The following is a 21,774-nucleotide window of genomic DNA, read 5'->3' on the forward strand; positions in this document are numbered from 1 at the left end:
ACTACAATATAATAGATTTTTGGAATAGGTTGGGATTTGTTGTTTCTCTGTCTTGCTGGATGAACATGAATGGGATGAGAAGTGCAAGGTGAAGCTCATTCACTCTGAAATATTCATGTGCTTCTTTTTGACCTAAGTAGGTTAAATATGTCAAATAGCTCTCCGCATCTATTTTTTTCACCCCTTTCCATTAATTTCTGTTCTAAATACAGTGTCAGTGCTTAGCTTGAGATTTATCCAAATACTTGAGGCTTTATTAAAGTAAGAGCCCATATCTAACCTCCCTGCAGCCTGCACATGCTCTGAAGGTAAACAATAACTGGAGTGGCCTTCATATTTTAAGGAGATAGAGAAAAGGATAAGGTGTAGGCAGGGCAGATTGCTCGACATTGTGCCATGGAGCTCTGATAGGAGCAAAGCTTAGTGTGCAAGATACCTCAGGCTGAACACACAGTAATACAATAAAAATTAGGAAGCTCTGAACCTTCATTGTTAACTGGACACTACAGTTTCTGCTTCTACTCCAGAGAAATTCTACAAATATACAAAGAAATGTCTTCAACCAATAATTTCAGTGGGTACAACAACAACTTTTCGAGTCATTTTAAGACATTGGAAGACATCAGAAACTCCACAAATGAAAGAATGGGTCTGAGCAATGACTGAAACTGCGTCCTAAAAATGTATGCTTAGTAGATTAAGTGATGACAGAGGGGAGGGGGTGAGCCTTTGGGATAGGTTTTGGGATTATATAAAGGTAGATAGGTATGAGTGTATGCACAGGTGTGTGTGTATACAGATACATATTAGTTGATATTATTATGCATTCACTTTCTTTTGTATTTGCTGCCTGTGTTCTGTGTTTTATCTTTGATCTTTTATGTTTATGAGACAAAAACTATGTTGAGTCTGTCACCAGAGATAATTGTTTTTAATTATATACTACCTGTTCCTGTATGGAGAAACATATTAAGTTTGCCATGTACCAAGCCTTTGAAAAGTTCAATAGAAACTTGAATTCCCCCCAAAAAAGAATAACGGGGGGGGGGAGGGGCAATGGGAGAGAAGGAATTTAATTTAATTTTAAGAGTAATTAAGCAGTTATTCCACAGGACATAGTAGATTTTTATCTTATTATGTATTTAGTTCCATCCAATGCAATTTAAGTTTGATATATATTAGGATGGGACTTTATACTGTGTGTGTTAAATATGACAAAAAGACCCTGTGCTTCCAGTCTCTCTCCATCCTTTTCTTTTTCTGCCTGTATGTTCAGCTCTCCCTATGTATTCATTTTACATTTTCAGATTTTTTCAGGCTTTCCAGGAGGATTTAATCTCCCTTCTTGACTCCTTAATTAACCTCTCTCCCACTCTTGGCAATGCCTACTGCCCTCATATTTTTTTCTCAGCCCACATTTCCAGTGCGGATAGTTCAGATCTGTGCAGTACCAGACTGCTACATGCATTCAGTATTGGCAAAGTTTCTCTGGCAAAGCCACTGTGCTGCTCCAACAAAGTTTAAAGAGTCTAAACCCAGTAAAATCTATTTGAAGGCCTCCAGGTATTTTCTAGCTTCTCCCCTTTCTGCAGCGATATGTGTACTCCAGGTTGGGTGTTTTTGCAGGTACAAGGTAAACTACAAACCCTCTTTGAGGATGTCAGAACGCATCAACAAATGCAACTTGTTGATGTTTGACTAAAAAACATCTTGCCACGTTTAGGTTAATTCTCTTTAAATTGGAAGTTCTAGCACAGTAGTAGGTGAGACTACCTTGGTCCTCATGATTTCCCTGATGGCAGAGTCGAACTCAAGTGAGTTGTTGTAGTCGACTGTCATGACATGAGGCTTCCCGATGTACTGCTCTGCATAGGGATGCTGAGATGAAACCTGCAGAAAACACAGTAAATGGAAAACACAGTTATTTAATGCAAAACAAATCCCATGTTGTTACAGCTACTATACTTAACACTGCATCAAACTGATCAACAGTAATAGACTTTTCTTCAAATACATATAAAAATCCACAAACATGTCAAAATCTGCATCTACATCTGGGATGATGTGGAGTCGTACTTTTAGTATAGTTTTACTACACCAAAAACACCACAGTGACATAACAACACAGGATGCTGAACTTTTACTCAGGTAGGTTTAAGAGCACTTCACAGCCTAAGTTCATAGTTGGAAAAAAGACTGTATGACAGTAAGACAGTGTGCAAATAATCTACATATAGTGTACATTTAAATGGATATGGAGTTTTAGGTGGATCTTTATTAGGTGATAAAACCAGTGCAAAAACTCAAATGAACCATTTAAGGGCCTAATATGGTTCTACATAAGTATGTGATTGTCTGTTATGTGGATGTCCCTGAACTACTCCCATCTAATACATTCAGACAATGATCATCTCCATCTCAGCATCTTTATGACTTGGGATCATTTTCAGAATCATGCAGAGTTACACTCAAAACTAGGGTAAAGTTACACTTTAAGCACAGAGTAGGGAAATAAACTGGTGCAATTTTTGTGTGAATTTATTCTAAAAGAAATTAAAAACCTACTGGTTATGATTATTTGGGGCAGTGTATTCCAATAAGGTTTCTATGTGTGTAAAATCCACAATAGATACTTAGATTGGCTGATGTCGTTTATATCTACAACCTTAAACTTAACTGAAATAATGAACTAGCTCACCTCTCTTGAAGTGGGTTTGCCTCTGAAAAACTCATGATTGAGTGAGCTGTGGGGTGGGTGAAACTTCGGTTGCAGGAAAATGCAACCATTGGCTATCGCTTCCAGGGGGGCGGGCCCTTCGTAGGGGAAACCAAAGCCAATGAAGAGCTGGCAAAATAAGAGATGAAACAAAAATATCACAAAAATATTCTGTATTAACATTTAATTATTTAATTACAACTTTAATATGCATATGAGGGACTTCCACTCTAGAAACCTTTTTGATGTGCTGTCTCTTAACTAAGCTGCAAACTCAGTGTCAGAGTTAAAATGGAGGCAGAAGCTGGTAGAGTAATGTCATATTTCCACTGACATTATCAGCTCATTTCGCCTTAACAGTACTAGACCTGGATTTAGCACCAACATGCTGCTTTCTACTGTCGGTGCTCCCTCAGTGTAGGTGGTCATTATGACAAAGTAACGTACTGCTGTGACGACTGGCAATTCATACTGTGACGTCACCTTCATTCCAACTGAAGATACAATTAATGCAACTTAAAACTGTATGTTATCGTGTTATCCCAGACTTTTTGAGTGAAAATGAAATACTTTTAATTCATGGACATTTTATCAAGATAGAGCCTACCTGACAGAATTTTTTCAAATGTTTTTGGATATTTCCCTGCAGCGTTGATTAGTGTCACACGTCACAGCATGATAATATACACTGCTTACTGATGCAGCAATGATTCTGGATGGACTCATATCTGATATGCATGATTTTACATCATGTTTCGTACCACTTTGGCTCACGTGGAACCTCACATAAAATGTTATCTCATAGTACTAAGGGGTCCCAGCACTAACAAAATGAAAACAACAAAAAAGCCATGTCCAGGTGAGGTGAGTGGAGCTGATACCATCAGGGGGAAAAACACACAATTTGAATTCAGCCTGTGGACGTAGGCAGTGACAGTGGTAAGAATATAGGTGCACGTAATATTTTCCAGTCTCTTACCTTGGCTTTGCGCAGCAGTTGCTGCAGCTCGTGCTGGGGCAGAAGGCCATGGTTCTTCACAAAGGCTGGGACCTCTGGAGGTCTCTGTGTCTCATAGTATACAGTGCCGTGGACTTCCATGTACTGGTGGAGAATCTGCAGGAAACCTTCCTTACCCTGCTGGGAGAGGAGGGGAAACAGAGGGTTTGGTGAGATTGAAGGTGAAGGGTGAAAAGTGGAGGGACAGGAATGAAAACAAGGTGTCGGGAGAGAATAAGATTAAAGAGTCAATGTTCACTTAGGATGGTGTTATATGAAGGAGGATGAACTGAGGAAGATCTTAAATGTGACAGTAACTTGTACAATGAATACCTTCAAATTATTTTGATAAAGGTCTTTGTCACAAGAAAATGCCCAAAACATTTAAATTTCACTGTTACATTTGTCTTCCTTAGTTTAGCTGGAAGTCACCCAAGCAAACCAGCAATAATGAGACAGACGGCAGCATGCTTTCTCTAAGAAGAACATTGTCATCTTCACTCTTATGATTATTACTTGTCCTGTAGTCAAAAAAGTTTGTGTGTGAATGTACTGAAGTGGATTGGACTTGACTTTCCATCCTTAATTGCTCTGTGTATGTGTATAGGACAGTACTCTTCCTTAAACCCATTTCATGATACAACAAGGCCCAAAAAATAAAAAAAAACAAGTGTGAAAGAGTGACAGAGATATCCAGTGAATTTGTAAACAGCACTTAATAAAACTGACCTCTGTCTAACACCAAAACCAGCCTTTACTATTATTACCACCCACTTCTTCTTTCTCGGTTTTCTTCTTCAGTTTTAAGACTCATATTAATACAAATATGTGGTGGATACAAGTACATTTCTTGTTTTATTACCTGGTGAAAAGCTTCATTTTGTACTGAAAAAGAGTTGGCCTTGAAATGTAGAATCTGATTTGTAAGCCTTATTAGAAAAGGGAAAAGAAACGTATCAATTTGTAAAAATGCATTGTCACAAAAATAAACTAGAAGCACTCGGAGAGTGCAGACCTCCGCCAAGGCTGATCAGTGGCCCCCCCGTGGGCCCCCCCACCCCCAATCACCACCAAAATTTAATCATTTCTTCCTTTTCCCATTTCCAACAAACCCTGAAAATTTCATCAAAATCTGTCCATAACTTTTTGAGTTATGTTGCACACTAACGGACAGACAAACAAACAGACAGACAGACAGACAAACAAACCCTGGCAAAAACATAACCTCCTTGGCGGAGGTAATAAATAATAAAATTGCAATGAACTGTTGCAACAAATGAGAGATGTTCTGTAGATGCCATCTATTATAAAGGATTATGATCTATGTGCTGAGTTTTCAATCTCAAAAATCAGCAGATAAGCCATATCAAATGTGTCACATTTTTGGTGAAGGATGCAAAGCCTCTAAATATTATAAAACCAAAAACTAGAAAACGATAGAAAAGCTTTGGGTGTATTGTATACTGAACAGGTACGAAATGAAATTTGCATTCAAAGATCATTTGAGAGGGAGGTTTATTCGCTTAGTTACTGACTGCTTCTATAGAGCCCTAACAGCCTTAAGTGTATTTGTGCATTATGAATCTACTAATGTGTTTTTTCCACTCTTTTCATTTCCATTCTTCTAAATAAATTACTGTTGCTCAATGTAGTCCTTCAACATTTTTCACATGTATACAAACACATATGTATGGGATACATGCATACTGTTTGTTTTGTTTACTGGTGAAAAGCTTCCTTCTAGGTTGAATTACATGTAGCCTTGAGAGGCTGAATCTAGTTTAAAATACGCATTAGAAAAAGAGAAGAAAATAAACTTTCCAATTTATGAAACATGTTAGTTGAGTGAATAAAACAGGGCAGACATGACTCCATATATACTCAGGTTTGTGTGAGTGAAAGAGGTCTGACGTGACAAGTACTTGTAGTCATTCAGCATTGTTTACTGATCTACTGTGTCCTGCCTTGGTGTCAAAGACTGCCAGCTTTCCATTTTACATCTGAAAGAACCAGAGGGACTCATTTTCAAAGCCAAGGATGTGCATGGAGACTGGAAGAACAAAATAAACACCACTTACAGTAACAACCGAAACTGAATCATGAATAAAGCATAATCCAGGGTTGGGGTATTGACTGGCTGACCGGTGTTAAGCAGTTTACTCTATATCCTTGTTGGTGTGGCCCCCCACAGCCGTAATTGGAGGCTGCAGCGATCAATAGCTTCCTCTGTGAGGATTTTCCCAGCCAATTAGGAGATTAGCTCAAGTGCTAAGTGCAGTAGACAACAAGAATTAGAAGAAAGAGAAACAGACTGCATATTCCTCGACCTACATTTGTAGATGTGGTGGTGAGTGTCCATGTGTTTTTTACATTACGAGGATGTGATTGTGATGATATGGGCACTTATGAGAACTGGGCTCCATTACAGAGACTAAATGCAGGTTCCCATCTCATCAGTAAATACATAGATGTAATCATGTGTATTTGAGGTTTGGGGTGAGAGTAGGAATCTTTTGTAAGTCAATGTAATAAGACACAAGGAAACACTTCCGTCTGCATGCATGGGTCCAAAACAACGCAGTCACTATACACCAAAATAACTAATGCAACACCGATGAGCAAATAACATTATGGGCACTGACAGGAGAAGTGGTAATAATATGGATTATTTCACTGGGTTGGATATATTAGGCGGCAAGTGAACATTTAGTCCTTGAAGCTGATGTGGTGGAAGCAGCAAAATGACCAACATAAGGAACTGGTGTCTTTTCACACAGCGTACTCGAGTCTGTACTGTACCTGGATACGTTCACACCTTTCCCGTAGATGTTGCATTCACAAGCACGTACCGCAGAAGAAGACAAACCCTTGCGTCATCAATTGAGCAACTGTTCTGTTCATTTTTCTACAATAGTGGCAATAATTTTCTGTTAGCCTGTTTGAGGCAAAGTGAAGAAGAGCAACCTTCATTGTCACTGATATATCACAGAGTGGTTTGGTTGATAAGGCGAGACTGTGCTGTACGGATCTGAGGCTTTTTCAGGAGACAACAGGAGTGCCATCTATTGCCTCGTGGTGATTAGTTCACTTCCGTTGTTGGTATGGCGATTAGGTCATTTCCGGTCTCGAGCACAGATTGCCTTCACACGGCAACGTACCACACTGGAGTCCGTGCAGTCGGCACCCAGGACTACTTTCTCGACTGGATTCTGATGTGGTACTCGGGCACGGAACGTTTGCATTCACACTGATAAAATTAAGCAGACTTTAGGGTCAAACGTACATGGATACGGACTCTGAGTGACTTTGACCAGGTTAGTATTTTAATGATGATGACTGGGTAAGATCATCTCCACAACTGCAGGACTTGTTGGGTCCTGGTCTGCAGTGGTTAGTAGCAACCAAAAATGGACTAAGGAAGAACATCCTAATCTCAGGCCAACTGATCATCTGTGGGAGGTGTTAGACCAGTAAATCCGATCCATGGAGGTCCACCTCTCTACTTCCAGGACTTCAGGGATTTGCTGCTGACATCTTGGTCCAGTTACCACAGCACACTTTCACAGGTTTAGAGGAGTCTAGGCCTCAGGTCAGGGCTGTTTTGTGGAAGACGGAGAATCTATACAATATTAGACAGGTGGTAATAATGTTATACTCCCATAGATGCTGGATTGGTTGAGATCTGGTTGTTGTAATTTAGATACTTTTGGTAGGTACAAACCACTTTACACTGGGAATGGACAAGATCTGGACATGTTCCGACCCAGTGATTTGACCATGACAACTTCACCCTTGTCACAGTTGCTCAGATCTCTACTCTTGCCCATTTTATCGTTTCTCAGACATCGACTTTGAGGGCTACCTGTTCACTTGCTGTCTAATATATTCCACCCACTGACAGGTCCCATTCGAATGAGAAAATAATAATTAATACCACTTTGCCTGTCAGTGGTCATAATGTTATGGCTGATTGGTGGATATTTTGCTGCATTGTTTTTTTTTTTTCCTGTCACCTCTGTTAGGCAAATTCTATTTTAACCCATGGCCTTAGTCAGGTCTTTATTCTGAGGTCACAGTATGCTACTATCTGCACACTTTGTCTTGAGGTCTGTCCTCTGTTTGGATCTAAAGATAATATGTCTGCCCTCGATCTTGTCTTTCTATTCCAGGTAGGAATGAGCACACACACGTCAGCCAATATGTTGGTGTATGTTAGATTGGTATAATGGGAAGCACATTCAGTATCAGATTCTCCAATCTCCTGTACCGACCAATCTGTTCTCAGGAGCTTGTTCCAATACATTTTCTGTGTAATATGTCCAGAGACAGTCTTCAGTGTAATTACACAGTAGTTCACAGAAAATACCTGTTCAATTTTAATAAAAACACACTACAATATGATTTACTGATCTGTGCAAATGTGTTTTCACACACATTGATCTTTATGGATCAGGGACTGATTTTTAATGGCTTTATTGCTTTACTAAGTTGTCTTCTATTGTTTTTTTTGTTTTTTTTATCACCTTTCTATATCCATTTTGTTCCTTTATTGTTTACTGAATTGCTTTTCATACTGTTTTTACCATCACTGTTTGTACAAATACTCTCAGCTATGTTGTAAATGAAGGCTCAATATACTGTGAGATGCAATAAAGGAGGGTTCTGCAGAAACCATTTCTTTTCCTTGTCAGTCATTGGTTGCCTGGCAACACTGCAGATACTACTACTACTACTACTACTACTACTACTACTACTACTACTACTACTACTACTACTACTACACATTTTCTGGTAAGAAATAACAGGTTATTTGCATCTCCTGTTTGGACTTGACTCTTACCTAAGACAGTTTGTTGGTTCTAAACAAAAGGTGCAGAATTAATAAAAGTCACAAATAGACTATCATCTATTAGCGCTGACCATCTGACCAGTCTTTGTACATTTTGACAAGCTAAAGGATAAAAAAATAATTGCTGTAATACATAAAATGCTTGAACAATAACACTTATCCCTGTAAGTGCTGTGGTGCATTTGAGCATAAATGTGAATGTTTGACAAGAGGCTTATAATAACTATTCTAGTCACTAGTATTATATATTTTTGTATGCATGAATGTGTGATTTCCTTTAAATATATTTATCTCAGAGGAATTTTAGTCCTTTTTGTAACTGTACAGGCTCTGACAACAACAGAATCTTACCTGTAGCTGTAATAATGTCCATCCAGTCAGATCCGATAGTGCACCACACAAGAACAAGAGAGAGACAGAGTTAAAGTGAGACCAAAATAATCCAACAATAAGCAGTGGAAGTAACCAAAAGGCAAGGGGGACAAAAATTGCACATAATATTTTTGTCCTGTCTCTTTCATATGCTGCAAGTACAATAATCCAAACTTTTTACAAATAGACACCACAAAATAATGCCAGAAAAAAGAAATCTTTATAATGATTTTAACAATACACAGCACAGCTATGTGTGTCTACAATATACAGAGGAACAAGCAGGCAGTGTTTGAAAGGAAAATTGCTTTTAAATTAAAGCCGTGCCATTGCGCATATCGAACACATGAAGTCGAACAGTAATGGTGAGCACAGCAGGGTGCTGTCTTTGTATTTTTGATAATGCTGCAGTGTGTAGTAGAACGCTTGAAGTATTTTCGCTGTATCTCTGCAAGAATCAGTGTTAGAAAAGACAGCTGACAGTTTTATGATTTTAATCTGCTGCACTCATCCTCTTTTTTAACCCATAAGGACCCTGTGTGACTACTGTGTAAATTCCCATGTATTTAACCCTTCTTAAGTGATTTATCACCCTTTATTATAATATTATCCTCTAAATTTTGCATTTTTTTCCATGGAAAATCATCTGTTTTCCTATGTTTAATTGATCATGAAGATATTCGTAAAAGCTGAGAGTAAAGTCAATGGTCATTGTATCAAAACAGAAAAAATGAAAGGGGGGGCTATATATGTGATATCCTTCTCTGAATTGTCATATTCCAGGACTGCTTGCTTTATTTTCTTAACATACGGTGTAGTATGGTCATATTTCACAATATAGACTTTAATCTTAATTAACCCTGAAGCTTAAATATAAACATCAGAGCTTGAAAAGTACCAAGACAATCAGATAGGTCAGCCTTTGGCCAATGGAGATTTAGCTCAACAGGTAGCAGGTTCAGACTGCAATGTGGAAGACCAGGGTCGGGGGGTATCACCGAGGGCACGGGTAGGTAAATCCCCCAGGTTTACACTAAACTCCTGAGTAGCTTCATTTTCTTTAACCTGGCCTTTCCGGCTCTTCCTGCCCTCCATCACCACCTACTGACTCACACTACTGCTGTAGAAAAGACCACTCGTGGGCCAAACCAACTTAAACGTTTGGGAGGAAAGAATTCCCTCAGATGGTAGAACCCATCGAATCTACAGCAATGTAGGGGCTGTGCTGTCAGATGAATGGAGAATAAATGCATAGTTGAACGGAGAATGAATGCAAGAAGAAGATTAGAGAAGTGACAGATAAGTGTCTAAATTATTTTTCCCATCCAACCAGCCCAAAGTCCAGATTGACATGAGCCGGCCCACTGGGAATCCTCCCGAATCTCCCAATCAGCCACGCCGTCACTGGTCAAATTGTGCATTCCAGAAAAGTTGTCAGTGATGTTGCTGAAAGAGGGGTGAAGCTTATTCAAGACTTCAACTGTAGCCGAACAAAAAATGAAGATCAGAAACAGTACTTGCTCCAAGTTGTCAAAGAGCACAGGAACATTTTTTGTAATTTCAATAAAGCAACAGTGGTTGCTGGACTTTCTAAGTAACATTTTTATGTGAGTTGCAGTTTGATTTTGAGAATAAAATTACAAATTATTCTAATATGCCTTATTCATTTGGCTAGTTATGTTAAAGTATATAGAGCAATCTTCACGTGTCTTGTGCAACCTCTAAATATTAATTAATTTGCATAAAATTTGGACCTAAGTAATTTGGCCAGATATGGAACCAAATGCAGAGTTCTAATACAGAGAATCTTAAAAAAAAATTTTTTTGGACCACCCTATACCCTCATATACAGTATGTATAAACAGTACAATCAGTTTTTCCCCATTAGAGCCTTAGTGCTACTGTAAGATCTGTTCAATCACTGATCACTTCTACATTCATGTGATGTCTTGTGTACTTTTTACCTTCCACATGCTGGCCTCTTTCCCGTACACCACAGCCATGTTGTTGACTTTGTTCTGCTGGATGCTCCTCTTCTCTGTCTCATTCAGTTCTTCCGAAACAAATCCCATGAAAGAGTTGTCTGGTGTGTGAGCTGAAAGTATGTGTGTATATGTATGCGGGTGGTAAGAGAAGCCGTAAAGAGAGTAAAAAGACACACAGAGGAAAGTAGAGAAAGAGAGAAGTGTCACTGCGAGTGAGAGACAGAACGAAGACAGAAAAAGCACTATATCCTTGTTTGCTCCAGTTCAATGGTTAAGACAGTGAGATAATTGCCTCTCTAAGTATTATAAATGTGTGACTGTCATAAAGCCATCTGCTTTTGGCTATGTACAGCTGAAGTGGTTTGGCAGTGCCACAACGTACTGGAATGTTTTTCAAGCAGTGAATTTATTTTTACATTTTCCACAGGTTATTGGAAAAACAAAATAAAAACATTTTTACATAGTTTTCAAAAGCAGCTTTTTACTATTTCAGTGTGGCTACTTCAACTGTTTTGTTTTTTTCTGCTTCTTTTCTTTGCATCTTCTTTTCATTTCCTTCTTTTTCTTCACTTATATAATAAATGAAATAAATCATAGTTCTCACAAGTATGAAGTAATGGATAAACACAAATACAAGACCTGGTATAAAACGTGGGTGTACAGTATACAGCAGGACACATATAGTACTGACATAACAGTGGTACTGCTGCTGAGCACCAACTCTAACAGGATAAGCATAATGGAACTGGAAATGGAATGAAAAAGACAGCCAGCAGCAGTGGAAAGACAGACAACAACAAAGACTGACAGCTCAGACGTATTGTGTAGAATGGAACAGAAACAGGAAAACAAAGGAGGCAAAGGGATGATACATTTTAGAAGGAAGCTTGAAGCTGTGGTGTTGCTGAAAATAGCTGCATCTAACACATTACTCCAAATTAATGTGAACAGGCAGCTCGACCTGTCAAAGGAAATGAAAATGTTAAAATAGCGTCATTTCATTATTTTTAGGACGACTGTCAAAGCTTTTGAGAGATCCGTGCACTGTGACAGTTAGGAGTTTAGTTTAATGTTTTGATGTTGTAAAATATTAATTTCTGGACTGATGGAGAATAGTACAAGTTAAAGTAGCATAGGACTTTCATCACTATTTTTTTTTTTTTTAATTTGCAAAACCCCAGTGATAGCCTAATTATCACTAATCCATTGGTCTTGTCATGTTTACGCACCAGAGTCACTTTCTTCACGGTGGACCACTTCAAAGATGACTCCATCATAAACACAGTCTGCTTGTTTACATAACAAACCAAAATATCACTCTGGCCTTTTCAGAAATTTTGTCACGAAGTGCATTGTGGGAATTGGAATTCCAAGCAGCAGCAATTGTGCTGTCTCTTGGTGAGCACTGAACCCAAATGTTGCCTTTACCTCCATCCACCGGCTATACTCATTCTTCAAACCAACCCTGGTGGGCTGTAGAATTTTACTTTGTAGTGATCTGGCTCGTTTCTTGCAGAATCTGTGAGAAACTGCTTTCGCTTCCCACAATGCACTTCGCGACAAAATTTGCGAAAAGGCCCGAGTGATGTTTCAGTTTGTTACGTAAACAAATGGACTAATTAGGCTATCACTGGGGTTTTCCAAATTTAAAAAAAAAAATTGTGATGAAAGTCATACTCTGCTTTAAGCTTTGAAAGGGCACATCTGTCTGTGTAAAACAATGTGAAAAATGTGTAAAACAACCAAATGAAAAATGGAATCAAAGTAAAAGTTACAGCATAAAGATATAACATAAAGCAATGATTTTGTCCTTACGAAACATGGTCATGTACTGCCTGGCGTTCAGGTTCCAGTAGCCCCAGTTGGTCCTATAGCCGTGCAGCGTTGCATACTCTTCATGATTATAAGCTGGCTCCGTCCCAAATGTGTCAATAACCCGGATATGACATCTGTAATGACAGAACAGTCATTTTAAAGCACACAAAAAAAATGGTATTTAGATATTATAACTAATCTTGTGCTTGTTTCATGACTCTATTTCCAGTCTGGTTGAACTGTGTCACTTAGAAAGAGGACGACTGCAATGTATCATTCACAGAGAATATTGTGCTTATTATGGGTGGGGTATTTATATGCTTTACACCAGGGGTCTCAAACTCATTTTCTTTCAGGGGCCACATTCAGCCTGATTTGATCTCCAGTGGGCCGCACCAGTAAAATAATAACATAATAACCTATAAATAATGACAACTCCAAATTTTTGTTTTTGTTTTACTGCAAAAAACCCCCATTAAATTATGAAAATACTTACTTTTATGAACTGTCCAAACAAAAAAAATATGAATAACCTGAAAAAGCTGAAATTTCTTGAGAAAAATAAGTGCAATTTTAACAATATTATGCCTCAATTTATCATTTCTACATGTGCAGTATGGATTGGATCTACAAAGACTAAACATTGAGTAACAGGCAGAAAATTGTTAAAATTGTGCTTAATTTTCTTTAGACATTTCAGGTTGTTCATATTTGTTCAGGTTATTCACATTTTATTGTTACAGGATAGTTTGCAAATGTTAATATTTTCATAATTTAATGTTATTTTTTGCACTAAAAGAAAGACAAAAATTTGAAGTTGTCATTATTTATAGGTGTAGTGTAATATTTTTTTCACATCAAACCAAGAAGAAAATATGGAGTGATTATTTTTTGTAGGTTATTATGTTATTATTTTACTGTAGATCATATTGGTCTGTATGTGGAACCTGAACTAAAATGATTTCCACAGCCTTGACTGTGGAATTTTTACGCTTTGCAAATCCATCCCAGGGGCCGCATTGGAACCTTTGGGGCATTTGGCCCCCGGGCTGCATGTTTGAGACCCCTGCTTTACACAGATTTGATTCTTTGTTCTAAAACTAAATGTACAGGTATAGACATGTACTGTATAGGTCAAATCATTTATACTTATTACTGGTTAAAAATCACAGAAAACCACAACTACACATTTAAATCAGGTACAAATACAACATTTCTACCTCTATGTTAGACGGACAAAAACAAGCATACAAGAAAAAACAGCAATATCGCAAAACTTCATCAGCACAAAGTCTATCCAGTAAGAAATTAATTTAACATACTGAAGTTGTCTAATTTCTAACTCACTTTGTTTGAACACCCAGTAAAAGATCCAATGGTTTGATGTGTGGCTCTACTATATTTACAGGACTTCAATTATAAGTAACTGTATGTCAATGTTAAGATCAAAATGTTCTTTTTTTTCATTCTTTTCATTTCTTTTACAAGGCCTTCTGCTTCATTTGTCTGGTTAAAGCTCTTATGTTAGAGCACGTTGGAATCAAGTTGCACAAAAATCTCAAAGGCGTTCATTGTTCTGCTGATCAAATGTGTGCAGGTTGAATCTAGAAAAAGTCTAATATCTGTCATTCAGTAGTTTTTCTGACCACTCTTCCACCACTAGCCCCTTCTCCACCATCATCCAGTCTCTGCCCCTCATTCAGCTGTCATTCTTTTTGACACCATACTGATTTTTCTACTCACCTTTTGTTTTCTGCCAGATCATGATGTGTCTAGTCAACTAAAATTGGATTCTGACTTAACATGTGACTATATAATACCTTCCTGTCTGTAATCTTCTTTCCCAATCACTGCTAATACTCTTTAATTGTAAACTTATTTATTTTTTATTGTATTGTATTGTATTGTATTCTCTTTATTTATTTATCTATTTTATTTTTATTTGGATTTGGATGGAGGAAGAGCAGACAAGAATTTAAATGCATGGTGTTAACTGCTATGTTGTATCTTGTACTTATATAATATTTACATATGAATAGACAAAAAACTTCTTAAATGTTAAAACTTGAATCTTGATTTTAGACCTAAGCTCTGCCTTCTTACATCTGCAGGTATAACATATGTGCAAAATTGTAACATACATCTTCCTTGTCATTTCATCTCGGTATACTTCCATGTATTGAGTCATTTTGTGTTTTCATCTCTGGCAGTAGAACTTAATCACACAAAAGCACAAAAATATGCAGTATTTCAAAAACCCAGCATTGATTTGCTAGAATTTTACAAGCGAACGCTGATATTGATGTTGAAAAATCGAAGGCTATTGGCAGGTTTAGCTGCTGAGTGCTGTGTGGGAAGGATGACGAAATTGACAGGAATAAGAAAAATCACTTAAGAAGTAGGAGTTGAGATAGGGCACTGATAGGATTTCCAGGTGGATGGTTAGTGCACCACATCAGTGAAGCACAATTGAGGCTGTGTATCAACACATGGAGCAGCGACACACACATACTTAGACTTAACAAACTCACACAGACAGCTCAGCTCACTGTGCCCTTGTCTGTACCAGTGAGCCTGTTCAATCTGGCCAGTGTGTGAGCTCATGGGGATTAACAAGAGCTAAAGGTGGCAGAGTCCACTTCCTCAGCTCTGAGACTCTTTCCTGGCAGATAACACTGTGTGTGTGGGTTTCTGTGTGTCAGAAAAGAGTCAAATAACATTCTAAGTGTCTAAGGAGGATGTGAGGCTCCTGCATTAGCGTACTTCATTACAGGAACAGTTTTGTTCCATCTCACTTGCCTTGGACTTCAGTTTCTCACATTTTTGTAATGAATGTGTGATGTTCAGGTGATGTTTTTGCCTGTGTGTGTCTTCCCTAAATCTTATAAAAAGAAGTCGTTAAAATCTTTTACCAAGTCAGAAAACACATCTGAAAAATAACATTTAGGAAAAATGCTAATATTCTCAATACATTACAGTAAAACTTTTACTTAATTATGCATAACTTGGACAAAGAAAGTCCCACAGTCTAATATGTTGTTGGACCTCTATGAACGTATGCAGCAACACTGATTTATTTATTACATATTTATCAACACATCATTTTTTTGGACACAAAACCATTCCTTGACCTGACCAGTCAACCCCAGATCATAACACTGCCCCCACAGGCTTGTGCTGTAGACACTAGGCATGATGGGTAATCACTTCATCCATCACTCTGGAACTGGGTCTGTCAAAAGACGATTTCAGTCTCCGGATGATGTGAGTCATGCATGTGTAGAAGCGTTTATCTCTGTATTTTACGAATTGCTACGGCAACCTCGCAAGGACAAACAACTTTCTACGGCAACCTGGCAAAGATCACATCGTGGGCATAGAGCCACTATTACCCTCCACTGCTCAGTTTCCCCCAGATTTAGATCAAAACATTTGTCAGTTGGATAGACTCTTAGCTGTGAAACAAACCGAAAGCAGGCATATACAGGGTGGGGAAGCAAAATTTACAATTAACATTTAGTTGTTTTTTCTCAGCAGGCACTACGTCAGTTGTTTTGAAACCAAACATATATTGATGTCATAATCATACCTAACACTATTATCCATACCTTTTCAGAAACTTTTGCCCATATGAGTAATCAGGAAAGCAAACGTCAAAGAGTGTGTGATTTGCTGAATGCACTCGTCACACCAAAGGAGATTTCAAAAATAGTTGGAGTGTCCATAAAGACTGTTTAGAATGTAAAGAAGAGAATGACTATGAGCAAAACTATTACCAGAAAGTCTGGAAGTGGAGGAAGCAACAAAAAACGTACCAACGCTTTTATTAAAGCTCTCAAATCCAAAATCCTAAAGGATCCAACCAAATCCATGAGAAAAATGGCAATTGAACTTGAGGCAGACAACAAGGCCATTAGAAATGCAGTAAAATATGATTTGAAGATTTAAATTCTCATGACTTTCAATAAACTAATTGGTCATACACTGTCTTTCAATCCCTGCTTCAAAATATTGTAAATTTTGCTTCCCCACCCTGTACATTGACTCTCGAAATCACTTCTGATCGCTAGAAAGATACTCCTTGAAGGTCAAGTCTCTCTACTTTTACGTAATTTGACTCATACAACAGTGTCCTAGGGAAGTTGCCGTAGCAAGTTGTAAAAGATGGTCGACAGAGATGCTTCTACGCATGCGTGACTTACATCGTCCGGAGATACAAATCGTCCCTTGATGGGGTCAATCTGGACTCATCAGACCTCATGACCTTTTTCTATTGAAACAGTATAATCTTTATGCTCTCTATCAAACTGATGGTTGTTTAAGAAATGACAGTCTACAGAGTTAAACGAACTTGTTAATCACTGCAGTAATTATCCAATGGAAAGAGCTGAACTAGTTGTCGACTCAAATCCAGGTGGGGACTGTATTTTGGCTGGGTGGTGTATTTTATAGCTGTCAACCAACATAATGTTTTCCTCTGCCTTCCCTTTTTAGAGCTGGAAACATCAATGCCATTCTTAAGTGCTTTGTGATATATTTGCTCACCAATAATGTGCTGCCAGTAATGTGTCACCCACCTCCATGAAGCTATCAGTGCAGTGAACAATGTACAGTGTGTGGTTTTGGAAAACCTTCAAAAGATTTGAACTTCCTGTAACATCATAAAGGTTTGCATAAAACCATCTGCCACACATACAGACAGACTTGTTTGTTTTGCATGGGCGATAGTATATTTTCCTGAACTTTAACAGATTTAATAGGAAAAAAAAAATCAGTCGTTCAGGGTATACCAGTCTCACTCTAGACCAGAAAAGCAAAACTCATTTTCTTTCAAGGGCCACATTCAGCCCATTTAAATCTCAAGTGGGTCGGACCAGTAAAATAATAGTGTAATATCCAATAAATAATGACAACTCTCAAGGTTTCTCTTTGATTTAGTACAAAAAGATGACATAAAACTATGAAAATATTTACATTTACAAACTATCCAAACAAAAAAGATGTGAATAATCTGAAAAAACTGAAATTTCTTACGAAAAAATAAGTGCTGTTTTATCAATATTATGCCTTAATTTATCATTTATACATGTGCATTACAGATCGGATTTACAAAGGCACAAAACATTTAGTAACAGGCAGAATATTGTTAAAATTGCACTTTTTTCTTTAGACATTTCAGGTTGTTCTTATTTGTTCAGGTTATTCACATTTTATTTTCAAGTGATAGTTTGTTAATGTAAATATTTTCATAATTTAACCTTTTATTGGGCAAGTGACTATTTTTGGTAATTTTTGCATACATTACAAGACAGTGACAGCAGTAGTGCCACTGAGGGCAGTGAGTCAACAATCTCAGGTCCAATGTGGTCTACAGGGTCTGTAAGGTCCACTTCTGCATGAACAGTGGGTGTACCTGCTTTGTTAGGTACCATGAAGTAATGGTAATAATTTAAGGAATGATGTTCAAAGGGAGAATGTGGATGTGGACAGGGGTCTGGATCAGCACTTATGTTGGTCTAATGTTCTAAAAGTGATGATCTAATGTTCAGAAATACATGTTCCTGTTACATTACATCTGTTTATCTTATATTTTTTATATATACTTCTTGGATTTTTATTTTTATTTATGCCACTTACCGGTAAGGAACCAAATATGGTAACTTCAGTGACCTTGATTTACTACATAACAATAAAAAAATGTGAAAAATTTCACAAAAGTAATAAAGTCTTGTTATGTCCTGCAATACACACTAAGGTTGAGATTTTGAATTTCAGAGTATTTCTTTAAGTGCCCTACAAAGGGTTAATATTATTTTTTGCACAAAAACAAAGAGAAAAAATTGGAGTTGTCATTATTTATAGGCATAATATAATTTTTTCACATTGAACCATGAAAAAAATGTCATTATTTATATGTTATTTATGCAATTCTTTTACCTGAGATCACAAGTGGGCTGTATGTGGCCCCTGAACTAAAACGGGTTCGACGGCCTTGACAGTTAATATCCTCAGTGTAATTTTTGGAAATTCATCCTGCCAGTTTTGGCCCATAGGCCACATGTTTGACACCCTTTCTCTAGACAAGGTGACACCCTCGTCCAACTAATAAACTGGTTGTGATACTATACATCTAAGAATCTTAGGCTACATACAAACTGCATGGAAATGTGGCCCAAATCTAATTTTTTTACCCATATGTGACCTGTATCCCATCTGTTAAAGACAGTTTGAACAGCACAAATCTGATTTTTTCAAAGCCGACCCAGGCCACTTTTGTATGTGGTCCTAAATCCGATACGTATCCAATATTTTGCAATGCGACTTCAGTCTGAATGGCCAGGTTGCATTTATCTGACCTTTATGTCATTGAAATGCGACAAACATCATAATTCTGCATCACTTCCACAAACACAGTGCATGCCTGCATGGTCATGTATTACGTCAGGACCTCTTTTGCGCATACCTGTCACTTCAGGGTCGCATTCAGTTCATACTCAAAACTGATAGAAGTCACATTTAATGTGTAAAAAGTACGATTACACAAAAAAATCGTATTTCACTAAAAAATTCAAGTTGTGCATTAAGACCTGCTGTCTGAACGTAGCCTTAGAAAAGCAGGCTTATCTGTATGAAACAGTCAAAAACATGGACTTGATTTGACGCACAGAAGACAGAATTCTGGACAAAACAATGTGTGCATGCCTTGGTCTATTTGTAAGGGTCACTGAAAACTGACAATGAATTATTAATGACACATGTTAGCTTCCCTTGTCTGGTACCTTGTCTCTTTCCCTCTGTTTCTCCAATCTGCACTATCACATATCACAAGCTCTGAAATGGTGAAAATGTTTCTGCCTACAGATAAGATGTCCCGAAGGGAGGGGAAAAAGGAAAGAGTGGAGGAAGAGGGGATAAGTAGAAGAGTAGCTGAGCTGAATATCTATCAGGAGATCAGAGTATGGGGCTAATCTGGGTTAAACGGCTGCTCAGCAAGGCTCAACAGTCCTCCCGGGTGAGGGGAATAAGGCACAGTGGTGCGTTGTCACCTACAGTTTTAACCATGGGGCGCTCAAAGCATCTTAAAAGCACTGAACAATAACAGACATTTTAAAGTTTCTACGTCTAAACCTGGTTTTGTTTTGCTGAACCTGAAAAAAAAAAAAACTAACTTTAATGGATGCAACCATCCTAGAGAAACATACTAAACACATACAGATTTTTATATATAATGTAAAATCTGTATACACGATATGAAAAATCATATACATTCAGATCTTAAGAGCAAATTAGTTTACTGTGTTTAAGTTTGTCTATCCACAATAAACCAAAAACTGTAAAATGAAAGTCAGCCCTGCGATGAACTGGCGACTTGTCCAGGGTGTACCCCACCTTCGCCCCTATGTAGCTGGGATAGGCTCCAAGCGACCCCCGTGACCCTAGTGAGGATAAAGCGGGTTCAGAAAATGAATGAATGAATGTAAAATGAAAATACAATGACTGTTTACAGTAAAAAGCTTAACAAAATACAACCTTTATGTGGCTTTGTGTCCACTGATTATGCACATTATACATGTAAATAACACTTGGTCCAGTGTGGGAAAATCTAAATTAATAAAAGTTTCTCATTTTAGACATGTATGAGAACAACATGCACTGTTACTCATAAAGTTGGAACAACTTTGCTTTCAGACACATTCCTCTTTTTATTCCTATTTAGTATCACCTTAACCTGATGTACTGATTACATACTGAGCCCCAGTTATACTTTCTCTGTCAAGAATAAATCACATTGTCAATCATTTCATGAGAAGAGGTAAAAATATTATATTCCAACTTGGGCAACAGTGTATTTCATGCTTTGTCTGGTCAACTTCCTTTAATCTGTAAATATACATCCATTGTTCACATTCAGGCTACAGCACATTCAACAAAAATCTGGACCAGAAGCAGTTTAGGCTGACAATGAGTGAAATGTGACTGTGATTATATTTCAGTACAAAAGCTGCATCCAGGTTAGGTCTAGTCCTATGATGGGCTGAGGATCACCAGTTTGTCAGTGAATGTGTGAGAAGATTATTGATATGTATGAAGATAATGTTCCTCAAAGAAAGAAAGGAAATGATTTGGATATTTTAGTCTTTATGGCACAGAACAGAATTAAAAGACCCAAAACTTCTGGAAAAGCATAAAAGACAATGGTGAGATATTATGCTGAACACCGTGACCTCCTACCTCTCAGACAACACTGTCTATACATTACTTAACTAGTATCCAAAAAAATATGGGCCACATTGTACATTTGTCATTTCTGAGTGAATTTTAATTCAAAATGTGTAAATTATTATAATTATTAAATATATTATTTTCATGATTCACAATATAATTATTGTGAATTATGAAAAACTTACACTTAAACAAGCTTGAGCCACACTTCATTAAATTCACTGAGGATAATTAGGTTTTGCAACTCTTTTACTGCATTGCATTATTACCAGTGCTGGGAAATAAGCCACAAGTTCCTTTAGAGTACTGTTCAAAAGCAGGCTCATGTGGAAATGTCCATGAAGGAAACGCTAGAGATAACCTTTTACTTTTTACATGTTTCACAGTATACCTCTGTCAATGAGATTCCTTGCTTTCAAAGTGCAGAGATGTGTATAATACAGCCTGTTTCATTTATCATTTATCCTCCATTACCTCAGCAGATGCTGCAGCGTACTCACAATGTGATCTGCCTAAGATCTACTATAGCTGAACTACGACGCATTTGTTCTATTTCTTGAAGAAGAGCAGCCATGCTGGTTTTGAAAGAATCTTTTCACTATAATTGAAATAGGGGAAGTCATTATCAGCAGCAACTTGTCAATAGAGGGCGGTAGGGTGCCGCCCTAAGAATTATCGAAAATAATTTTACAAAATCATGAATATTTAAATAAATGAGCTATACATGATACAGCTGCTGAGTAGTGTGTATAATCTGCATTCAAGTGTTGTTTAAAAATATTTTTTGTCCTTTAGTGAGCAGTCATGTGACATATAT

General features: G+C 37.6%; 1 protein-coding gene across 2 annotated transcripts in view; it reads right to left on the minus strand.

Annotated features, from left to right (window-relative positions):
• Positions 1-21,774, minus strand: part of LOC115421252 (alpha-1,6-mannosylglycoprotein 6-beta-N-acetylglucosaminyltransferase B-like) — a 162,854-nt gene that overhangs the window by 11,787 nt on the left and 129,293 nt on the right. The window contains exons 10-15 of one of the 2 annotated variants that reach the window (XM_030137056.1): positions 12,735-12,868; positions 10,899-11,029; positions 8,662-8,664; positions 3,696-3,854; positions 2,699-2,845; positions 1,774-1,890 (exon numbers count right to left, since the gene is read on the minus strand). In XM_030137056.1, the coding sequence (XP_029992916.1) occupies positions 1,774-1,890; positions 2,699-2,845; positions 3,696-3,854; positions 8,662-8,664; positions 10,899-11,029; positions 12,735-12,868 (691 nt within the window). Of the gene's footprint in view, positions 1-1,773; positions 1,891-2,698; positions 2,846-3,695; positions 3,855-8,661; positions 8,665-8,913; positions 8,920-10,898; positions 11,030-12,734; positions 12,869-21,774 lie in introns of both variants that reach the window. The other variant, XM_030137051.1, reaches the window with a different exon arrangement.

The sequence above is a fragment of the Sphaeramia orbicularis genome, chromosome 1 (assembly GCF_902148855.1).
Source record: "Sphaeramia orbicularis chromosome 1, fSphaOr1.1, whole genome shotgun sequence".
Classification (NCBI taxonomy): Eukaryota; Metazoa; Chordata; class Actinopteri; order Kurtiformes; family Apogonidae; genus Sphaeramia; species Sphaeramia orbicularis.